We start from the raw sequence: 22811 nt of genomic DNA, 5'->3' as shown, positions 1-22811 counted from the left end.
CAGACAGTGGTAAGTTACTCATTTAAAACAACCTTTTGTAATTCTTAATAATATTTAATTCTTAATTGGAATGGAGCATTTGTGTGTTTTTAGAAGAAACAACAGGTGCATAAAACTTGTGCTAACTTCTCCTCCTCCTCCTTCACTTCCTGCAGACGGGTTGTGTCCGGCTGGTCAACTCTACCTGAACTGCTCGGAGGGGGGGGGCGGCCTCCTGCCGGGAAGGGGCGTGGCCTGTGAGCGTACCTGTGAGTCCTACCTGCTGAACCTCACCTGCTCCGCACACGAGCCCTGCGTGGCCGGATGCTCCTGTCCTCCCGGGTGAGTGACGTCCTACAGCTCGTTTTGGGAAGTTCACGAGTGCCCACAGAATATTACAGTAAAATGATTTAGTCAAACTGAAGTCTCACTATTATATTTTATTTTCACTATTTATTTATTTATTTTTTACTGCATGATGACAAATATCTGAATCACTCGCAAAAAAACGAGTTTCAGTGCACGACCAGCTTTTAGATTTAAAAATTAAAACCAGGTATATTTTTTATTTATTAATCAAAACACATTTACCTCTTCAATTTCATCTTTTGCAAAAACCTATAATACATCTCACGTCACATTCTAAAAAAACAAAATAATACTATAGTGCAGACAATGCACTAATGAACGAGCTCCATTCTCATCATGTGTGCTACAACCTTAGCGTGTTCTCAGGTAGCGTGTTCTCAGCAGAAGTCATACCTCAGCGTCATATGATCTGCATTATTGCTTTGATGTCCCGTCATTTTAAGTCTTCTTGCAAAACTGTCCTGTATGAACTGCAGACGTTTGGAAGTTGCATCCAACGAGTCTGATTTCACAAGTTGAGTCATTTGTTTGAAATTGTTCAGGTTGGTTAGAAAAGCTTCAAGTTCTAAAGAAAGAACAAGAACCTCACACTTTATCTATAATATCAAAAGTAACATGTTTATCGCTGCATAACGTATTTTTACGTCTCCGGATCATCTGTGGTGGACAAAAGTCCCTAAAACCATCAGGTGAGGTGGACGGACATCACAGAGTAGATCACGGTCATCTGATCCCTCTAATCGCTTCTGGCGCTCGGCCTGAAAAGAGGGTTAAGTGGTTTCATTCTGTGACATCAACCAAGAGTCATCGAGATTAGAAGATGAACAGGCAGGGGTCGGTTTAAACGTTTCCTAGTTTATGACACTTTTGCACAGATTATATAGCGAACTGATGGTATCGCTGCAGCAGGAGAGACAACACTGGTCTTTTGTCGGGCTGATTCAGGGCCTGGACACTAATGCACACTCAGCACAGTGGGTCATGACCGATATTCTTAACCCTTCACTTTCGTCGAACTGCAGAAGAAAAGAACAACACAGAAAGTACAAATGATTGAAATTCAAAACAATCTTCTGAACACAAAATTAAAAAGAATAGTATTTACAATTATAATAATATACCACACATCTATTACAATATTAATCGGAAGTTTGCAAGAAGAATATAGTCTCCATTGTATTTTAAAGTCTCCTGCATCGTCAATATTTGAAAGACATATTATATTTCTCATTGAATTAAAACTATTACGTAAAGTTTATATATGTAAAGGTGAATATGAAACTCCTTAAATAAATCAACACTGAAGTAAACCCCTCAGACTGAAGTTCCCTCTACACCTCTATAAATAGCAGCAGTTACCGTCTGACATCATGAAACAAGCTGACACAGAGGAAAAGGTCATTCTGGTGCCGACGCCTCGTTGTCATCTCAACCCTGCGTCACCTCCGTCGACCTCACTGACTCATTTAATCCACTTACAGCGCGACAACCTTTGCCGTGACGAGAACCACAAACTCTAAACTCCGACATCCACGGTGCAGCGTGTGTTTAATAACGGCCTGAAACACGATAGTTTGTGAAGTAATTTTGTGGTAAATATGGACACAGAGGTTTCATTCAGCCCGGACGCCCCCTGATGACAGCAGCGCTAATAAGAGCAGTGACGGGGTGGTGGGGGGGGGGGGGCTTAAAGGTTCACTGCGGATCAGCCGATTGTGACATCAGAAAAATCCAAACTCAGACTCAACTTATTCTTCTGCAGCCGGACTTTAAAGGTTCAGTGTGTAAGATTTAGTGACATCTAGTGGTGAAGTGTCATGTTGCAGCTGAACACCCCTCACCTCACCCTCCCCTTCCCAACATGAAACAGAACCTGTGGTAGCTTCAGTTGTCATAGAAACTCAAAAGGTTTAGTTTGTCCAGTCTGGGCTACTGTAAAAAAACATGGCTGCCTCTGTAGAGAGGACCCGCTCCTGATGTAAATATAAAATATGTAAATATAATGTAGTTAAATATAAATGTCTCTTTTTAGGGTAAAGAAAACCACAATTTGTAGAATTTAGATGAAACACACAAGGGAAAACATCACTAGGATTATTTTATATTCACTTCCCCCTACATCTTCCACACTGGACCTTTAAACCTCGGAGGGGAAATAATAAGCTGAGGTGCTGACAGGAGAACTCATCGTGTTTTCATTCACAATGAAACACTTTGTTTATGATCAAAACGCTGAGCATTCATTCATTCATTCCTCGTTCTGTGTCAATTAGTCCGACTGAACTCGCATGAACCTGAAGTTTCAGGTGCAGCACAGAAACACGCAACATATCGGGATTTGGTTTTAGTTACAGTGTGAACATACGACAAAAAAAAATCTGTCCTCTGCCTGATTGTGGGCAACTTCCAAACAAATACAGACCATTGATTAGAGAAAGATGGTTGAAATGTTAGCTCCCAAAAGTGAAACCAAAGCGTCTCGATCGCCCCCTGGTGGCTGGCTGCAGTATAGGTTATAAACCCCTCCCCATGTTAGCAGATGGGACATGGACCAAACTATAAAATCTAAGTAGATGTTAAATATTTTTCTCAAACATGGTTTCTGTTGATAGTTCTTATCACCCTGATGTTTGTTCAAGGGTCCATGATCTGGTCCGTACGGGTTAAGTCAGAGTTACTTGTTTAATTTAAACTTAAGTTAATTTCACTCATTTTTATCTTGTGAACAACTTCACAAAATTAAGTCAGTTCAACAAAGTTATTCAAAGTTAATTGAAATTAAAAAAGTTGATAATATAAATAAGTAATAATAGTAAATAAGTAAACACAACTTAAGATTTGTAGTTACACTCAACTTACTCAACTATTAGAATTTTTTGGGGTTTCCCACTTGTTTTTATAATTAACACCAACTTATCAAATTTCACAGTTTGTTTACGTCACTGTCCGACATCCGTGAAACATTGAACGCCGTCAACAGTCATGTGACACCCTCCACTTTTATTATCTCATGTGATTGAACCTGTGATCTCCAGTGAGTCCTGAAAAACCTGATACCGGATACGTCCCAGTCACCGCACAACGCAACTACATCTTCCCCCGACACCTATACGTCGTCCGATAGGATTGAGTTCAAAATGAGAGCCGTGTTTACGAGGATTTATTCATAATGTGCAAGTGGATCGGGAAAGGGAGTGATTTCAGAATCTTTGATCAGAGTAATTGATACGGCAGCTTGGCGGCAGGTTAAAGGGAGCTGTTAACGCCGTTTTATCTGCTGTGCAACTCTACTCCGATGAGCCTGAAGTTTGTGGCGGGACCATTCAGTGTGTCACCTCATTGTCCGCAGCCCTCGCCAGTGGATGTAGCTCGACCCTGGTTATTACAAGATGCTTATCGGCTTCGTCTCGCGGAGTGGAAAGCAAATGGAGGGATCCGCACAAAGACGGCTTCTCTCTCTATCTCTGAGAATCCTAATCGTCTGGTTTTCTCATGTGGCGAACGAGTGTTCCGGCTTTTGATCCGCAGGCGCCCACCCCTGGAACTCGCTCTCAGCTCCCGGCATCGCTCGACCTCTGTCGTTCTGTTGGCAAAGGACGGTCCTCATATAAGAGATGGACACAAACAATGATTGTGTTATTTGACCGTAGTTCTTACATAATTACATCCGTACGAGTCCATATCTTCACGTTAGAGAGCACTGAGTTATGAGGCTCTGTCATCAGCCAACAGCTGGAAGTTGTTGTTAACCCCAGAAAGGATATTTATACATAATCACACGTGTTGATCTCAGACCAAAACATCCAACTTCAATTTTCCAAATCACAAAGCTGTGAAACCATTTTATCCTGAACTACATCTGTGTTCCTGCTCCCAGCTTCCTGAAACATGGAGACGAGTGTTTCGAACCTGCAGCCTGCCCCTGTCTGTGGAAGGGAAAGGAGTATTACCCGGGCGACAGAGTCTCCTCCCCCTGCCATCAGTGGTACGTTCAAGTGTTTGTGGAAATAAATCAGGTTTTTATACATTTTACGTTTTTCTTTAGAGATACAACAGTCTGGTGTTTTTCTTCCTTTTTGCTGCAGGTCTTCATCTTTAACTCAGAACTCTAATTAGTTTTTCCCTCATCTTCCAACTATGTCTGTCAGAATAAAAACAAATCTCCATCCTCCTGTGCTAATTCTTCAAAGTCAGATTGTTGCCTAAAGGCGATGAGTCCTAAGATAGATTCTGATCGCAGCAGTGGTCACCTGATATTCATAATTCTCTGTTATCACAGCACAGGAAAACATAAAAAGGAGCTGGAAAACAGAGCGACCCCTTGTTATGACTGTTTGATTCCCTCTGCTTCACTGTTCATCACTGGTGAAAGGAAACACTCTCCCAGTGATCCCAGTCATTCTCCCATTTCTTCTTCAAGCCAGAGAAGAAGACGTAGATGACAGACTAATAGCTCAGTGATTCAGAACTGTGACGATTCACTGGACGCTTTTCTGCCGAGTCCTGGGACAAAAGGAGGCCATTAGACGTGGAAAAAAAAACGTCCTCTTGCTAAGTGGGAACAAGTTGATGCTGAATCACTCCATGTCTTTGTAGTGTTTGCCAGCATGGGACGTTCCAGTGTGTGTTTCGTCCGTGTCCGTCCATGTGCACGGCTTACGGAGATCGCCACTACAGGACGTTCGATGGCCTGCTGTATGACTACGTTGGCGCATGCAAAGTCTATCTCGTAAAGGTACTGAAATGAATTCATGGTAAAAGAAACATAATTGTGGATTTGTATATTTTAACCCTTTGATTATTCCCAACCTGAACTCGTATATTTATGTGTGAGTATGTAAATTAATGGTACTTTTGGAATCGGTCCTGTAGCTCATCTCTGCAGTTGGCTGCGACTACAATATAATCTTATGGGGCAACTGCGACAATCCATGAAATCTCCACTTAAAGTAAATTTTTTCACCGATATAGGACTCAAATAGTTTTTCTGTGCCACCAGCAGCTCGTTGCCTCTCTCTCCTCGTTTGCACTTCAATTTGTTGGAACACCTCGTCCGTAAACTGCAGCTCAAACAAGTAGAGATGAGGAATTAAATGCTATTCAGCCATAATAGTTTCTCTCAGTGAAATTCAAACTCCTCTTTCCGACTCTCACTCATGTATCCACCTCGGTCTTCCTGCAACAACCCAACCGTCACAAGACTTGAGAGTGAGACGTGTCGTTGAACAAGATATTTGTAAAGTTGCCAGACTCTTAGCAGAGACCCAGAATAGGTTTCAGCCTTTAATTGGTTAAAAAAAATGACTTTTAGTGGATATTTCATGGACTGTGTTGTGGCGACCGATTCTTATTGTTTTTGCGCCAGTCATTTTTACATGCCCACGTTTAAACAGCTGCGACAGATTTTCACCCAGGTTCCGATTGTTCTGGTAAATAAGAAGTTGACAGATCAGAATTCTTTAAGATGTTGAAGTTAAAAAAATACTTTACAGGAAAAGGTGCCACTTTGCAGCGCTCTAGTCTTTTTAAGTAAGTGAAAAAATCCTAAACACAATAATAAGTGGCTAAACTACTGATATTTAAAAAAAAACAATTTTCTCCCTATTATATTACATCGTTATTGTTACCCTGTTTTTAAATCACCTAAATGCATATATAAGGTGTTTGCTGTGATAAATAGTTTTTAGTTAAACTATAGTTTTATACATTTCTGATTTGACCTGAAGCCGAAGACAAAGAGGAAAGAGAGAAGTCCATCTGGCTGATAGCTAAATAAAATGTCTGTTGTTTGTTTCCATACGGATAAACGCGAATTGGTCATTTTTATTTTACAAGCGTCAAAATGTGATGAATTGTAGGGCAGTGCAGTTACAACATGACTTAAAAAAAAACTTTTAAAAAGCTTAATTAACGCAGACTTAAAGTGACTGATAGATTTACCAACTCTGCTGTGTCTTTTCTGTGTGTGTTTCCTCCACAGAGCAGCGCCGATGTGATGCTCAGCGTCATGGCCGAGAACGTCGACTGTTTCGACAGCGGCGTCATCTGCAGGAAGTCGCTGCTCATCAGCATCGGACGATCCTTCGTGGCGTTCGACGACGACACTGGGAAGCCGGTAAGAGTAGAGTCCAGATTTGTTTTACCGCGGCAGATTTCCCGTCATCATGAGAGCAACATGTGAACTGGAACCTCTCTCTCTCATGTAGAATCCATCCAGTGTGATTGACAGGAAGCAGAGGATGCTCATCTGGCCGGCGGGATACTTCACCGTGATTCACTTCCCCGAGGAGGACGTCACCATCCTCTGGGACCGTAAGACAACCGTCCACATCCAGGTCGGACCTCACTGGCAGGTAGGACGCCGGCTCTGTGACTGTCGAGTCTCCAGAGTGAGCAGGGGTGTGAAAACCACTGATTCTGTTTTTGTGTAAAAAAAAAGTGTAAAAAAAGGTCAGTTATAGTCAAGACAAGCCAATTTATCTGTAAAGCACATTTCAACATGTATGGATGGATGTTTCTTTTTTCTACTGATGGGTTAGTTTTGTACATAAATGCCTTTTATATGTGTTTCGACTTAAATGTTTTATTTGTTTGTTTTAATAAGATAATGAACTAACTATAAAATATAAAATATAAAAGGCATCAATTCACTTAGACAAACCAAAAAAATGAAGCATTTGGAAAGAAACCAAAAAGGGAAATCAAGAATTTGAAAAAGAAAACTAATTAAATTGAGCTTTACAGTTCATGCATCACACTCAAGATCCTCTTACACGCTTCTTTGAGAGCTTTCAACCGCATCACATGATGCTCAAACACGGTGAGCACCTCTAGTTCTTCTCTTCTCCAAATGAAGACCGTGTGATGTGGTTGAAATCTTGGAAACAACAAAGTAAGTGAACAAGATTGTTTAGTCCAATAATGAAGTGATTTGTTGTTCGTGGCGATCGGAGATAAACTACAGGCAGTGAGTTTGTTTAAAGACATTCAGGAAACTTTGAAACAAAAAGGATGATAAAATACATGATGAAAATATCGAACTAAAGAGAGATGATGATGATGATGATGATGATGATGATGATGATGATGATGATGTGTTCAGGGGAAGCTCAGCGGACTGTGTGGAAACTTTGACCTGAAGACGGTGAACGAGATGCGGACGCCCGACAACATCGACTCTCCTACGCCACAGGAGTTTGGGAACAGCTGGACGGCAGCGGAGGTGAGTATCACCTGGAGCATCATCAGACGAGGTTCTCATTCTCAGCCCCTTCCAGCACATGATGTTTTAACATGATGCAAAAGGAAATGAAATTATCTTCTTTATCTGTGGGCAACGTGGAGACAAAGTCGATAGAAGAAATCAACACCTCACTTTGCTCCGATGCTTTGTTTGTAAAATACACTCTTTGGACATATGACAAAAAACAACAAATTAATCAATATTTGAGACTCAAAACTCCATTAACCATCAACCTGGAATAAAAGTCCTGAAGTGACTAAATTGGGACTGAGAAGGTATTTGACCTTGAAAATAAGGATTCATTCATATTTAATATGTGAGAAAAATAACAGATGTTGAGTTCCTCAGTAATTGACGAACAGATTAGAGCCAAACTCAAAAATCACGGCAAAATTATACCGGAGGATTACCGGAGGAAATCGGTCACTTTCACTGCAAACCACGAAGAAGAGTTCGGATAAAATCAAAGACGATGTGGACGAGTCAACATGTTTTGTTTTCCCCTTTGGTAAAATAAAGTTTTTTTACACTTGACAAACAAAAACAAGTGATTTGTGTGTGTGTGTGTGTGTGTGTGTGTGCGATCAGTGTGTGAACAGTCCCGACATCAGACACCCCTGCACCCTCAGTCCTCTCAGAGAACCCTTTGCCAAGCGTCAATGTGCCGTCCTGCTCGGCGAGGTCTTCCAGGCCTGCCACCCAGTGGTGAGTAATCTGCTCCTGCAGGTTTGGATCTGCTGCTTCTGTCTCGTTGCTCTGAAACTCTCTCGCCTCACTGCTCATCACCTCCTGACTGACAACGCTCAACTACTCTTGTTGTGAAACTGTCAATCTCATATATTTTATATTTTTTTTTCAGTTTAACACATTCCCTTGGATTAACATGTGTGTTTTAGTTTGTTCCTCCATAACCTTTTAGATTTATTATATTCCAGATTGATAGAATAAATAGATCAAACATAATTTGACAGATTTAAGTTGGAGTGTGACGTTCAATAGAGTCGTTTTCTTCCTCGACTTCCTTCCTATCAATCCTTGTCGCTTGTGCATATCTAAATTAAAGTCATCATTTATGTTCTTGATAAATTGCTGAAGCGTGTTTAGTGTTTTTCAGGTGGACGTTACCTGGTTCTACATGAACTGTCTGGCGGACACGTGCGCCTGCAGCCGAGGAGGTGACTGCGAGTGTTTCTGCACCAGCGTGGCGGCGTACGCACAACGCTGCTGCCACCAGGGCGTCCCTGTCGACTGGCGCTCCCCGTCACTGTGCCGTAAGTCAAAGTGCAGGAAATGAACTCATTATTTCTATATCTTTTCAGAGATAATCATAACCTGACAACCTGTGAAACATTATTAATCATTCATCATTAATAGAGCCCTTTAAAATGTTAAATTTAAATAAGATAAACAGATTTGTCTTAATTATAAAACTCTTTTTAATATTTGCGTTATTGTTATTAACTGATTCTTTTCTCTCTGCAGCTTATGATTGTGAATTCTTCAACAAAGGTATGAACATTTATTTATTTCACCCACAGCTCAGTCATTTTTCACAGTATTTATCAGTGTGGGAGGTTTTTTCCAGACCACAGACCTTCTCACCTTATTTTTTTATTGGCTAATCCATCGACCCATTATTCCATCCGTTAGTTGTTCTTCTCCAGATAATTAAATATCAATATAATAATAATTATTATTAACAATATTATAATAAGATAAAGCTGGGAAGTTTAAAAACATGATCAAAAATCTAAATGAATTCATGTCCCTGATACAGTTTATACTCTGTTTGTATGGCTGTGAAAATGGGATTCAATTCCTTACTTTTTTTAAGTGTTAAAAAAGTATAATAAATATAAATCAAAGTTGAGTAGCATTAATTGGTTGGTTTGTTATACTGTAAAAACACTGACATGGCGTCCTGTCTGTAGTTTTGGGTAAAGGCCCCTTCAGGCTCGTCCCCTTCAGGGATCGGACGATGCTGTTGGCAGCCAGCAGGTCCGGCGGCTCTGTGTTCCTGCAGTGGGGGAACCTCAGCACCACCAGCACCACCAGCAGCACCAGCAGCACCAGCACCACCAGCAGCACCAGCAGCCTCTCACAGTTCATGATGACACCGGGCCTCAGCAGAGCCCGACCCCACGGTGAGTCCATTTCCTCCACAGCCGCCCTCTCCTGTGTTTTTCATTTGCAAAAGATTGGATTAGTTTTGTTCTTTTCTTGTCTGAAAGTCGCTTCATACAAACTAAAACAAAGTGCAACAAGAAGAATCTTTAAGTTTTCTAAACAACGACCTCAATGTCCAGGTCATTAGCTGCTAAATGCTTGACTGTGTTCAGCAGCTGGTGTCTAACTGTGTCCGTCAGCTGTTTATCAGAAAAAACAGCTGCCTGATGTCACTTAAAACGGTTGACGAGCTCAAAACAATGAGTTTAAAGACGCTGAACCACATTCCAGGTGTAGACCTCCATCTTCTAACTGCATCTTACTGTCCATTGTTCAGTTTTCTTCCCGTTACGCTGCGGTTCCACCTCTGACTCCACCGCGTCTTCTCCTCCAGCTAATCTGAGAGTTTCAGAGATAAACGACGACCGGCCGCCCGGCATTCTCCTCTCCCACTGTTTCCTCTGTGTTCGACAGTGTTTGGAATGATTTGAACGCCTCAGTGGAAACACCGCAATGGAACAGATGGACTTCCAGTGGCTGACGGGTTGAGAGATCAGGCTGCCGAATGCTAATGTTGCAACCTGAGCTACAGACCGGTCAGAAAGCCGAGACGCCCTGAAACAAGCTGCTCTGTTTGCTGCATGTTGCTGCTGCTCTCTGGATCCTTTTCAAGAGGAATCCAGACACATTCTTGTTTCCTTCACACACATATTATGTCATTGTTTTCTGAGGGTTCGCACAAGATGACACAGACAAATTCATTGACCAAAAATAAATGTATAATTCAGTCAACAAAAGCCTCTTTTCCACTGGACGCACCGTGAACAGGACAGAAAGACAAACTCCTCTACTGGCAGTGGGGAAAGAGTTAATCTCATTTTTTTAGGCAAAGCAATTCTATCATACATAAGTTAAAACGTTTTTATATACCTGGTAATTTTGGTGTGAAAGAGGAGGAGACTTTTTCTGACATTGTTCCTGTGATAATTAGTTTCTATTGGAGTAGATGCTGATACCAATACTATAAAGTAAAACATCTTCAATACAGATATGAATCGAGTATGAATTAAGAAAATAAACACACTTTATTATGTAAAACAATAATGCACATTTTTTCTATATTGTTTACTCTTTAAAATAAAAGTTTTCATACCAGCAAACATAAATGCTGATGGTGATATGTCCGTGAAAGACCAAACGATAAATCAGTGAGGCTCCACCTACTTTCTTTGTTCCTGATATCAATTCACAGCATTTAAAAATAATACCATTAATACAGAGCAGTTCAAATAAATCAACAGTGTCGTCAAAGCGTTTTTCAGTTTTACTTTCACAACCTGCAGCTTCAGAGGTTTGGTTCAGTTTTTTGCTGCTTCATCAACCTTGTTTCCATCGACCTCCACCGTGTGTTAAACTTTGTGTAGAGGAGCATCAGGCTGCTGAAGAGACAGATGCTGGTGGAGAAACAAAACGGAACAAAAAGAAGAGGAGGTATAATGTGGCTTTATATGTAAATAGACAACTGTTTGTTTGACTGTGAATATGAGGAAGATAACACTTCTTCTTTCTTGTCCGCTCGCCTTCTTCATGGCGTTCTGATGAATCATTTCATTATCGTCTACGCAGACACATCACGGGTTTCCTTTGAGGCGGCCCACAGACCGAACTACTTCCTGTACGCGAGCCCCAGCGGCCAGGTGAGGCTGGCCAAGTGGGAGGAGAGCGAGGCATTCTGGGACGGGGCCACCTTCGTCCTCCACAGGAACACCTGGGTCCCCGGCTACGACTCGCTGGAGTCCCACGCCAAACCCGGCTTCTTCCTGCACACCACGCTGCTTCGCCTCCACCTGCTGAAATACAGACACGCCGACACTTACCGCAAGGCCACGCTCTTCAGACTGACAGGTCGGCAGCGCTCAAATGACCAATGTGCAGTGAACGCATCATAACTCCACCAAAAGTTACTGAGACACAACAGTTGTTCAATCCAGGAACATTTCTCAAGGAGTTTTCTCAAGTTATAATCCAGAATTTTTTAAAAGCTTAATCCCCTCAGATCTCTTTCAGTTTAGCTTTTCATCATTTGCAAATAACAAAATCTCAAAAAGCAAAAGATTTGAAATGTGGAGTATTGATTAATTATTGAAAAAGTATTGATGTGATGCAAGTTGAACAGAGAACATGAACAAGCTTAGATGAAGAATATGATGTTTTCATACTGAATCTTGAAATGAAAATGTAAAATGTCGGTTCTTCATCAGGCCCAAACCCAGAATCTCCGCCTCGTCCTCAGTGTCAGTGGAGGTACGACTCCTGCGTCATCCCCTGCTTCAGGACCTGCAGCGACCCGTCGGCCGAAGCCTGCGCCACCATCCCACAGTGAGACCTTTGAGCTCCTAACTCCAACAAAACAACTGCTTTAAAATCTCCCAAAACCTCCATATCCTGACACAATGATATATAAAAACAGAAAGATATAGATAAATAAGATTCAATAACATCATCATTTTGGTCAGAGAACTCTGAATAAATCAAAACTGTGAAAAGTCTCTTTGAGATTTGTTTGACTTTTCATTTTATATATAACCCTGTGTTGCTGTCTGTAGAGTGGAGGGCTGCCTTCCTGTCTGCCCCCCCCACATGGTTCTGGACGAGGTCACCCGTCGTTGTGTTTATGTGGAAGACTGTGAGTATCCTCTGTGAATTCATACAGAAACTAGCATGTTAATGCAGAATATCTTGCTGCTCCTCCTTCATGAGTGAAAGGCAAACTCCGGAGAAAGTCCGGACAGAATTACGTGGACATTCTCTGGAGTTCATGTCTGAAAGCTTTTTTGCAACAGCCTCAACACTTAACAACACATTTCTGTATTGTTTTGTTTCAGGTATTAAAGCCCCTGTTGTTGTGCAGCCTGTAACACCACCCGCTGCTCAGCTGACCTCTGCTGCCTCCACCTTCACCCTGAAGACCACAGTCACCACCCAGTCCTCCGCTCCACCACATGAATCTCCAACCACTAAAATCACCACAGCTTCTCCTGCTGCACAGATCACCTCCACTATGGCCCCACCCGCCCCTGACGAGCCAACCCAACCGGTCACCGCTACTCCTGAACTTTCCAGAACAGCAGGACCTCTGTCTTCCCCAACAGCACCCCCTGCTGTCAGGCCAGGGGTTGTGATGTCGACTGTCAGAGAGACCGAGGCCCCTCCCACCACTGTGACAGGTACAACAACATGGACGCCCAAGGCGCTGAGCTCCACCGTCAACCCCTCCAGCCTCAGCACCTCCAGGACGAGCATCGCTCCGTTTGCCATCACCGCTCTGTTCTGGATCACCTCCTCCACCAAAGCCACGGACTCCCCTGAGCCACTGGTCACCACCACTGCCACGACTCTGCAGTCGACTGCACCTGCAGCGCCAGACACCACCTCCATCGTGGGGCCAACCAGCACCACCAGCAGCAGCCCTCTCTCTGTTGTCACACACTCAACCAAAGAGACCACAGAGGCTACAACACATTCAGCAGCGATTACTCCAACTGTAACAGCTTCCAGTCCCGCTCCGATCTCAGAGACGTCTGCAGTCACAGGCAGAACCATGGCTCCCAGTGTGGCCACCACAGCGTCCACATTCGCCACCACAAAGATGGTAACAGAGGAGAGACTTCCTCCAACAACAACCACACCGATCCCGCCTGGTTCACCAAGCACAGCATTCACAACCACATTACCGCTCTCTACGTCTCCTCCTGTCGAAAGAGAAACTGTGTCTTTGCCCATGGCAACTTCAGCAGAGACCACAGAATCGGGAAAGCCAGTGGCACCGTTTACTACCAGTAAAACAACACAACACCGAATACCAGGAACAACAACACAGAGTCTTACCACAACTAAGATTGAGTTTACCCCCCCTCCAGATATTACAACCTCCACCACATCAGCCCCTGAGTCGCCAACATCAACCCAACTCCATGTAGCAGCGACTACAACTGCAACATCTGCTCCGACCTCAGCTGCTGCAGCCTGGAGGACAACGACAGCGAAAGTGGATGTACCTGAGACTACAGTTTCTGAAAAACCTGCAGCTACAACACCTGCACCTTCATCTCCAGAGGTTACAGACATGACAGCTTCTCCTGCGTCCCCCTCCACAGTCTACACTGAGAGAACCTCCTGGTCCGCTGCTGTCCCGACCACAGAGAGAACCGCTCACATCACTTTTCAAAGACTGTCAGAGGCTCCAGAAACGTCCACCATGTCCACGGGTCCTCATGTCACAACAAAACCAACTGCACTGCCGGTGTCTCATACCGAAACCACGACTGCACCAACGACAGAGAGCTTCGTTCATCCTGCAACTACCCTGCGGACCTCCGAGCAATGGCATCCCACCCATCAGGAGACCTCCTCCACCTCAGTCTACAGCCCGACAGTGACAATTACACCAGAGTTCACTTCTGAACCTGTTGTCCATGTGGTCACTTCCACCAAAACTACAGAAGTACCTCATCCTGCTGTAACGACAACGAAGCCGGTGGTCACCATTGCGACGTCAGCGGCTGTCACAACCTCCGCTGCCCAAACTACAACCTCAACTGAAGAAATCGCCACTACCACAACCAGGATACTGTTTACACCTCCATCACCTGCACCTGGTGCACCTGCGACGCCCCTCACAACAGCCCCTACAACAGTGCCACCAGGTGATGTCACCACCAAGCCGAGACCTGTTGTCTTCCAGCCATTAACAGAGACGACACATCCAGTGACAGGCAGAGTGGAGGTGTCAACAACAGCAGCAACCAGGCTGCCTCCATCTTGGTCACCGCTGCACACAACTACGTCCGCAGCTCCACGGACGACAACTTTTTCAGACAAAGTCACCACCCGTTTGGTGTCCACCGCAAGAGCTTCACCCGCCACAACTGCTTCGATCATATCACGGACGACGACCCTCAGGATGACACCCAGAGTCCCTGTGACAACAAGAGTCACCCCAAGGATCACAGTGACCGAGCGGTCAACAGTCAGGCCACACACTGCAAGGGTTACCATAGCAACAAGGCCCCCAACAGTGACCACCAGATCGACCACTCTCGGGTCGCCGACTGTCGCACCAAGCCCCGGCACAACAACCACGTCAGCAGTGCCGTCTGCAACCGTCGCAACATCTACCGAGTCTGTCACCACAGTGAGCACAACAAAGCTTGACAACACGACCGCAGCAGTTCCCGGCCCGACCACCATCACCCCCCGAGCGCCCGGTCCTAATCTAACGGTCACAGCATCTACTGCCGTCACAGCATCTACTGCCGTCCCCACGACGACCAGCAGAGAGCCAGTCACATCTGAGAAAACTCAGACAACCAAAGAGACTGAAGCATCACCATCCACATCCCAACCAGTGATGCCGCCACCTGACGAGCTCGTCTCCACCCACCAGCCGGGGATAACCTCTCCTGCTGTGACGTCACTCCTAACAGCCACCAGGGTCCAAACTACTGAGTCGGACAAAGTGGGTCAGACCAGTCCAGGTGCAACAGCGTCTCCTGCACCTGCAACGACCAGACACACGGCAGAGGGCTCAACGGCTGAGGCTGTTGCACCAATGAGGATGTGCAGCGTGGGTTCACTTATTACGCATTCACTTTTCAGTCGCACAGAATTCTAACATATAAGTTCCACGATTACCGAAATTTCTATATGTGTTTGTTCCTGTTTACAAGCAAAGAAATCAACGAAGGAACATTTTTAAAGCAAAATTTCATAATAAAAGCTCCAACTGCAACTTAATCAAGCTATTTTATAAAGCAGCAGCCAGTTTCTTCCTCTATTTTACAGAGTAGATGCATTTATTAATATTATACACCAGCGTTTAAAACACAGTTTATTTAAGAGGAAATAAACTATAGTTCCACAACCTTCTTGAGCAAATGGACACTTGACTATATGATAAAAATCTGTCGTATATGAAGATACAGATGGTGCAATACACTCAAAATCAGATTTTGCCAGAAACTGGTTTTCAGTTTTTGATTTTGTTTCCATCCAGCCTCCGTACGCAGAGATCGTTGACGAGTGCACAAAGTACATCTGCGTCAACAACCAGCTCGTCCTGTTCAACAAATCTCAGAGCTGTCCCTTTACCTCCGAACCCCCGAACTGTGGCCTGCTCGGCTTCGCCATCCTGGTCAATGGAGACAAGTGCTGCCCTCAGTGGGACTGTCCATGTGAGGAAAACCAACTTCTCCATCTCTGTGTTTCCAGCAGATATTTCATGGATGTTGCAGATTAACTTTTACCTGCTTTGGGTTTTCCATCATCACCTTTTCTTGATGTTCCAGGTCGCTGCTCGATGTTTCCGGACTTGAATGTGATCACGTTTGATGGGAACAGCGTTGCCATCTACAAGGCTGCCTCATACGTCGTGACCCAGCTGCCCAACGAGACCGTCAGCGTCCTGGTTCAGGAGTGTCCCGCAGACTCTGAGTCGCTGGTAAGTCGACTTCCCTGGTTCCCTTAAAGCGATGGAGACAGAAGTCACTGATTTCCTTCTCTTTTCTCAAGCTCCTCTGGAATTTCACCAACCTCTGTCTGGTGGCATTAAACATCACACACAAGTCCAACCACATCGTCATCAACCGGCTGCAGAGGAGGGTAAGAGACGCGTCCTTCTTATCCTGACTTTTACTGTTTTCGTATCTTATTTGTCACACGAGCAGGTTAAACCTCTGGTAAACCTCTTTTCCTCCTTCAGCTTTACGTAAATTCCCGATACGCCAAACCCCGTTTCAAGAAGTATGGCTTCGAGATCTACGACACAGGAAACATGTACCTGATCCGCAGCCCGGCCGGTCTGAAGCTGCAGTGGTATCACAGCACCGGGATGATGGTGATCGACAGCTCCAGCAACAAGCTTCCTACCATGGGCCTCTGTGGTAAGAGAAATCGAGCTCCTGCACAGATTCTACTGCTTCAGTTCTCTTTGAAACACCAGTCTGGGTTGCATGTTGTACACAGCAGAATCCCTGATTGTTCAGTTACAACAGCTACAACAGCCATTTGTCACATTCGGTGATTGTCAGATCCTTTATGAGAGATTTTAATGTTGTGTTTGTGTGACACCCGCCTCAGGTTTCTGTGACGGAGACCCAACCAACGACCTAACTTTGGCCAACGGCACCATTTTGGGCGTGAGCGAGGATCCGGCTCTTTTCATCGACAGCTGGCAGGTTCCCAACACCACCAGCTACATCAGCCAGAGCCGCCGCCGCGAGCTCAACTGCTCGACCAGCGACTGCTCCGTATGCATGGACATGCTGCAGAACCACCACTTCTCCTCCTGCCACGCCTTCGTACGTGTTCACCCATCTACGGGCCGGTTTCTGGTCTCAATAGTTTCTCAGCCTGATCACAAACTAAACTCAGGTTCTGTTTGAAACACAGTGAAGGTGCAGCTCAGGTTCTATATTCTTACAGGGTGAAAGTAGAACAAATTCTTTACCTAAATATGATATAAAACAATCATTAAATAATAAAATACGATAAATAAATGGTAATTTAATTTCAACCATTTTCTGCCATCGTCGCTCTCTGACTTGTCGTTGGTAAAACAAGTGTTTGACGAATTACAAGCAAAAATAAATGATTGATTTTACTTTGATCAATTATGATGACCAATGTGTTTAGATAAAAAACATTTGTATTCTTTCTTGGTTTTTAGGTCCCGCCCAGCACATTTTGTGAGGTCTGGGTCCGAGATGCAGAGTACGTCAACAACCAGTGTGTGGCGCTGGCTGCATATGTGGCCTCGTGTCACAAATTTAACATCTGCATCGAGTGGAGGAGTCCGGATCGCTGTCGTAAGTTTCAGTGAAACAACGGAAGAGCTGCTGTTTGAGCTCTTGAGTGAATGAAGGAAAAACGACTGGACCACAATGAGCAGCCTGTTAAAACTCTTTCTAATTTCTAAACTAGAATAAACTAAATGTTTGAACAAAATGTTGGCTCCAAGGCCGCAGATCTACTTGCTTTGAACTACGTGTGCACCTCACGGCTGCTGACACCTGTCCTGCGCTGGTCGAGCATGTCCTCAGAAATGAACGATACGAATTAAAGGCCTCACAAACATCGTAAATGTCACCGTGATCACTGTTTCTGCCGTGATCAGCAGAAACCGCAGGTTCACCTCCTCCTGTATCACCATGGTTTTTCATTTACAAAATGAAAATCCGAAAGTTCAACCCAGTTTGAGTTCTGTGGTGCAACTCTAGAGGAATAATCCAGAAACATATGTGGCTGAAAAGAAAGTGTGTGACTGTGATATTCAGGATAAAAGTCAAGTCAAAGCCACGAATCCTAACGACGTCTCTGACGACGTGACAGAGTTCAGCCGTCATCAATGTCTTTATTTACACTTGTGCTTCTTGTTGTGCAATAATGCATTAAACGTGATACCATAAAATGGTGTGCCTTTCGGCATTCAATAAATTTGGTTATCAAAATAAAATATTGAATATTAATATTAAAAATATTAATATTAAATAATAACTTTAATTGATTAAAGTTACCTTGGGGCACCACCCTTCAAAGGAAGGGAAAAGATAGCCAATTTATTGATTAAGTCTCATAAAGGTACTAACTACAAATTTGAAACTCTGATTAACAATTACATTAATAACTATAACCAAAATTACCATCTAGATAGTTAGCTAAGTTAAAGGATATAGAGTTCTTGACAGTGTAGAGGTTGGCAAAATTCACTTATGCAACATTAACGAAAAAACATTTGTGAAAGAAAAACATTTATTATGAATACAATAAAGTATAAAAACACGAATTACTAACGGTGTACTCACTAAATAAAGATATGTATGTGAGTATACGTGTGTGTGTCTGTATGAGTCAGCGTGCTTCTAAAATGGCGGCTGGCCACTCTAAAGATAACGCCCCCCCCCCCCCCACACACACACACACACACATGGAATATGTATGACCTGTAACGGGGGTCAGAGAGATTGGTGCTGAGTTATGCGTGTGTCTGTGTGTTGGTGCCAAATTAGAGAAAGTTACTAGATGCATGCAGGGAAAGACTGAAGAGCATAACTAACATTAACTTTCAAATAACTTGGAACCAAAATATCACAGCAACACAAATCAAACTTATAAACATCACAAGGAATCGAATAAACAGTCTTTGCTTATAATTATTAAGCCCAGTTGTGTTACCAGTCCGTGGAAAGGGAAAAAAGGTTGATGTGCTGTTCGAAGTTCTGTGAAGTCGTCTTGCTGGTTTTGTGGCTCCTGCCTTTGTGGTTCTGTTGCTCAGTTGCTGTTTGAAGTTCTCCGGCAGGACATCGCGTCGCTGCTTGAAGGTTGGTAGAGCTTGGATTGGAGGAGGTTTCCTTGTTGAGGTGAGCTGGAAGCTGCATCTTTGAGCTCCTCTCGGAGAGAGGAATCGGAAAGAGGCTGGACAGCCTTCTCCCCTCGGAGGGATTGTAGAAAGATGCTGGACACCCTTCTCCTCTCGAGGGTGTCGTAGAAAGAGAATGAAGAAAGGGAGACCTGGCCTTATATTGGCTTGGTGACCTCACAGGTCATGGGGCCCAGAGTGACCAATAGTGGTTGACCCTTGTGTCTCCGGTCGGTTTTCACACCTCTGTGTGACGTTGAGGCAGCCTGGGAGACTGAGTTCTCCCAGGCTGACGTGGAGGCTCTGGTTTTCTCCAGAACAAAGGACATGTGGATTTAGGCTTTTGACTACACATGTAGGCCCGAACTGTGGTTCACAAATACCATGTCCCAACATTCTCCTACTGTAACATGTGAAAAATCCCTGCGTAATCACGTGTTTATTAAAGTATTTAGTAGTATTTTAAAACACGCACAATCAGGCCAAAGTCATGTAATAAAGATTGAAGCAAAGTTCTCGACCCTATGACCTGTTTACCTGGAGCGTGATTGATTCATCCTAGCAGCACCACCTTGGATCTTGTGATGTGATGCGGCACCAACATGTTTGCGTGTCTCTCCTCCGCAGCCTTTGCATGTCCCGACACTCTGTGGTATCAGGCCTGTCTGCCGGCGTGCACGTCTCAGTCCTGCCCCAACCACGACTTCGACTCCGACCCCGACCAGTGTTCAGGCCTGACCGAGGGCTGCGTGTGTCCTGAGGGGACGCTGCTCCACCGGCCCTACTCCGCCCTCTGCATCTCACCCGAGAAATGCGGTAAGTCTCAAACCGGACGTCACAAAGTTAGATTATGACGACACAAGGTTGTGAAGAAAATCTGAAAATGAATGAATTATCTTCAGTCTTGATTTGAGTCAGTTTTAAATGTACGAGACCTGTATAATAACCTTTGTTCCTGCAGTCTGCTTCAGTGTTGTCGTCTCATGACCAGTGAACTAGAAATCATGGCGTCATTTGTGCTTCCTCAGCCTGCACCGACAGCTCCGGCACTCCCCGTGCTCACGGCGAGGTGTGGAAGGCCTCGAAGGACGCCTGCTGCATGTACCGCTGCGACAACGACTCCATCGTCCCCGTAGAGTACGACTGCTCCAACGTGGCGGCGCCCGTGTGCCGCAGAGCAGGGGAGGTGATCATCGGCCTGGCCGACGACACCAGCTGCTGCCCACAGAGAGTCTGCGGTGAGGCGGCAAGTTTGAAATGTTCAAACTGAAGAAGTTGGTGTAGAATTAGAAAATCCAATGTTGAAGATGTGATTTGTGGCTCTGCAGTTTGTAACCAGAGCCTGTGTGACCTGGTCCCTCCTGAGTGTAAGTACGGGGAGAAGCTGGTTTCGTACTACAGGCAGGACTCCTGCTGTCCGCATTACGTCTGTGGTGAGTTTTTATTTTGAGTGTTTTCATTCTGTTTATAGTTTAGACTTAGTTCAGAGTTAGTTGCAGCTTCTCATTGGTGTCGATCTCCTCATTTAACTCTCAGTGAGAAGGTGAAGAAGAGTGTTTCCCAACACGTGGATCTGGTGGATGAATTAGTTTCTGTGTGTTGCAGAGTGTGACCCTGATCTCTGTGAGTCGGACGTTCCCACCTGCAGAGAGGACCAGACTCTGATCGCCACCAGAGCCGACGGCAGCTGCTGTCTGGCCCACATCTGCAGTCAGTTCACACACACGTCACATCAGCTCCTGTGTTTACGTCCAGTCGTCAGCAGGTTCATTCAAAGTGTGTGTTTCCTGCAGTGTGTTCCTCCTCCTGTCCGGAGACGCCTCCTCTCTGTTGGGACGGGGAGGTGCTGACGGTCGACGGGAACGTCACCGACCACTGCTGCCCCGCCTACCAGTGTGGTCAGAGCACGCACACACACACACACACGCACACACACACACACACACACACACACACACACACACACACACACACACACCTTCTAACATTAACACAATAGTAACCTCCCCTCTCCTCTTCCTCCCATGTCATTATTATTTCTCCCTCATGGTAATATATAGGATTCAGTGGTGCCATGTATATTTACTTTAAGTGCAGTACTTGCACAAAGTTGTGATTCTTGTACAAGTATGTTCTTTTCATGCTTCTTTCTTCTTCTCCATTTTAAAAGGAAAATATAAACATTTTGTCTGTGTCTCTGTAATTTCTTGTTTTTCTCAGATACAGTTTTATGCAGAAGTTTTGACACGTTAATCGTGTGTGTGTGTGTGTGTGTGTGTGTGTGTGTGTGTGTGTGTGTGTGTGTGTGTGTGTGTGTGTGTGTGTGTGTGTGTGTGCAGTGTGTGAGCCCTACAGGTGTCCTCAGCTCAGTTGTGCTGTTGGGATGTCGGTGTTGTCGACGTCCGGTCCGAGTCGCTGCTGCCCAAACCAAACATGTGGTACGTCACGTGACAGTTCATGATGCATTCAGGTCCCAAACCTCCGTCTGCAACTCGTAGCTTGTTCACCTTAGCTTGGTTTTTAAATCAGCATCAGAGTCGGGTCCTTTTTTTCATAGAAAAGACTGAAATCAGGTTTATATCAGGTCACAGATTTAGTTCATGATGATGCAGAAACTTTTGTTGTTTGTCGACTAAACATCTGAAACATGAAGCTGAAGTGTAGAGATGTCTATCCTGTTTGTTTTCTGCTTCCAGAATGTTCCTGTGAGAAAATCGCTTCCCCAAAATGTGGCCTGGTACGTCCTGACTTTTATAATTCAGTTTGTCTCTTCGCACATATTTTACAGAGTGTATCTACACATGTATAGAACTCTGAGTTTAACATGTGTATTCTGCCTTTTTGTTGATTTTCATGTTTGAACCTGAATAAAGAATATCTGTCACAAGCTTCTTTTCTTAGTTTCAGAAAAGTTGACATTTTGAAGAAACCACAACATAAAACCTGAATGAATAAATGTACCAGTGAATTATATAAGTTGTGTAAAGTCTTGAATGTTGTGTTCTAAGCTCTTTGTCCTCGTGCTCTGCAGGGAGAGGCCGCTCAGCTGGACCGGGCCTTCCTGTCCGACCCACAGAACCAGTGCTCCTGCAAAAGATACAAGTGTGGTGAGAAATGATTCAAGATTTAGAAACAACATGAGCAACAAAAAGGTTATTTCTGCCAGTTTCCATTAGAACGTGCATCTACTGCCGCTCTGTCCACCGTGACCTCTGACCTCTACCTCTGTGTGTGGTTAGTGCGCGAGGCGGTGTGTGTGTTTGGCGAGCGGGGGGTGCTGCGGCCGGGCCAGACTCTGGTGGAGCACGGGGACGACGGCCTGTGTCACAGCCGGCAGTGCAGCCGCAGCCTCGACCCGGCGAGCGGCTTCCACCTGCTCCGCACCTCCAGCATCAACTGCTCCACCCACTGCCAGCCGGTGAGACCCCCCCCCCCCCCCCCCCCCCCCCCTCTGCAGAGACCCTCAAGCCTCTTCTGGTTCTGTTATTTCACTCAGAGGACTCATCTGAAATGTTTGCTTGTGTTTCAGAATCAGATCTACGTCCCTCCCAAAGACCAGTCGACATGTTGTGGTGCTTGTAAGAACATTTCTTGCCTCTATGAACATGAGAACGGGACGGTGGCGCTCTATAAGGTAGG

At 44.6% G+C, this 22811-nt stretch overlaps 1 protein-coding gene across 1 annotated transcript in view; it reads left to right on the top strand.

The window, feature by feature from the left end:
• Positions 1 to 22811, top strand: part of otog (otogelin) — a 48795-nt gene that overhangs the window by 21491 nt on the left and 4493 nt on the right. The window contains exons 22-52 of the mRNA XM_034570193.1: positions 1 to 9; positions 156 to 321; positions 4226 to 4333; positions 4945 to 5083; positions 6329 to 6463; positions 6555 to 6701; positions 7451 to 7570; positions 8180 to 8296; positions 8706 to 8862; positions 9074 to 9100; positions 9523 to 9735; positions 11384 to 11662; positions 12019 to 12136; positions 12364 to 12443; positions 12643 to 15383; positions 15813 to 15990; positions 16105 to 16256; positions 16328 to 16417; positions 16518 to 16698; positions 16895 to 17115; positions 17484 to 17622; positions 19800 to 19988; positions 20201 to 20410; positions 20501 to 20605; positions 20778 to 20882; positions 20966 to 21070; positions 21512 to 21610; positions 21869 to 21909; positions 22204 to 22279; positions 22412 to 22590; positions 22702 to 22806. The exon at positions 1 to 9 is cut by the window's left edge and continues 35 nt beyond it. Coding sequence (XP_034426084.1) covers positions 1 to 9; positions 156 to 321; positions 4226 to 4333; positions 4945 to 5083; positions 6329 to 6463; positions 6555 to 6701; positions 7451 to 7570; positions 8180 to 8296; positions 8706 to 8862; positions 9074 to 9100; positions 9523 to 9735; positions 11384 to 11662; positions 12019 to 12136; positions 12364 to 12443; positions 12643 to 15383; positions 15813 to 15990; positions 16105 to 16256; positions 16328 to 16417; positions 16518 to 16698; positions 16895 to 17115; positions 17484 to 17622; positions 19800 to 19988; positions 20201 to 20410; positions 20501 to 20605; positions 20778 to 20882; positions 20966 to 21070; positions 21512 to 21610; positions 21869 to 21909; positions 22204 to 22279; positions 22412 to 22590; positions 22702 to 22806 — 6731 coding nt within the window. The remainder of the gene's footprint in view (positions 10 to 155; positions 322 to 4225; positions 4334 to 4944; positions 5084 to 6328; positions 6464 to 6554; positions 6702 to 7450; positions 7571 to 8179; positions 8297 to 8705; positions 8863 to 9073; positions 9101 to 9522; positions 9736 to 11383; positions 11663 to 12018; positions 12137 to 12363; positions 12444 to 12642; positions 15384 to 15812; positions 15991 to 16104; positions 16257 to 16327; positions 16418 to 16517; positions 16699 to 16894; positions 17116 to 17483; positions 17623 to 19799; positions 19989 to 20200; positions 20411 to 20500; positions 20606 to 20777; positions 20883 to 20965; positions 21071 to 21511; positions 21611 to 21868; positions 21910 to 22203; positions 22280 to 22411; positions 22591 to 22701; positions 22807 to 22811) is intronic.

This window comes from Hippoglossus hippoglossus, chromosome 3 (genome assembly GCF_009819705.1).
Source record: "Hippoglossus hippoglossus isolate fHipHip1 chromosome 3, fHipHip1.pri, whole genome shotgun sequence".
Classification (NCBI taxonomy): Eukaryota; Metazoa; Chordata; class Actinopteri; order Pleuronectiformes; family Pleuronectidae; genus Hippoglossus; species Hippoglossus hippoglossus.
The sequence above is the reverse complement of the archived record's forward strand: the minus strand, read 5'-3'. Positions and strand labels throughout refer to the sequence as shown.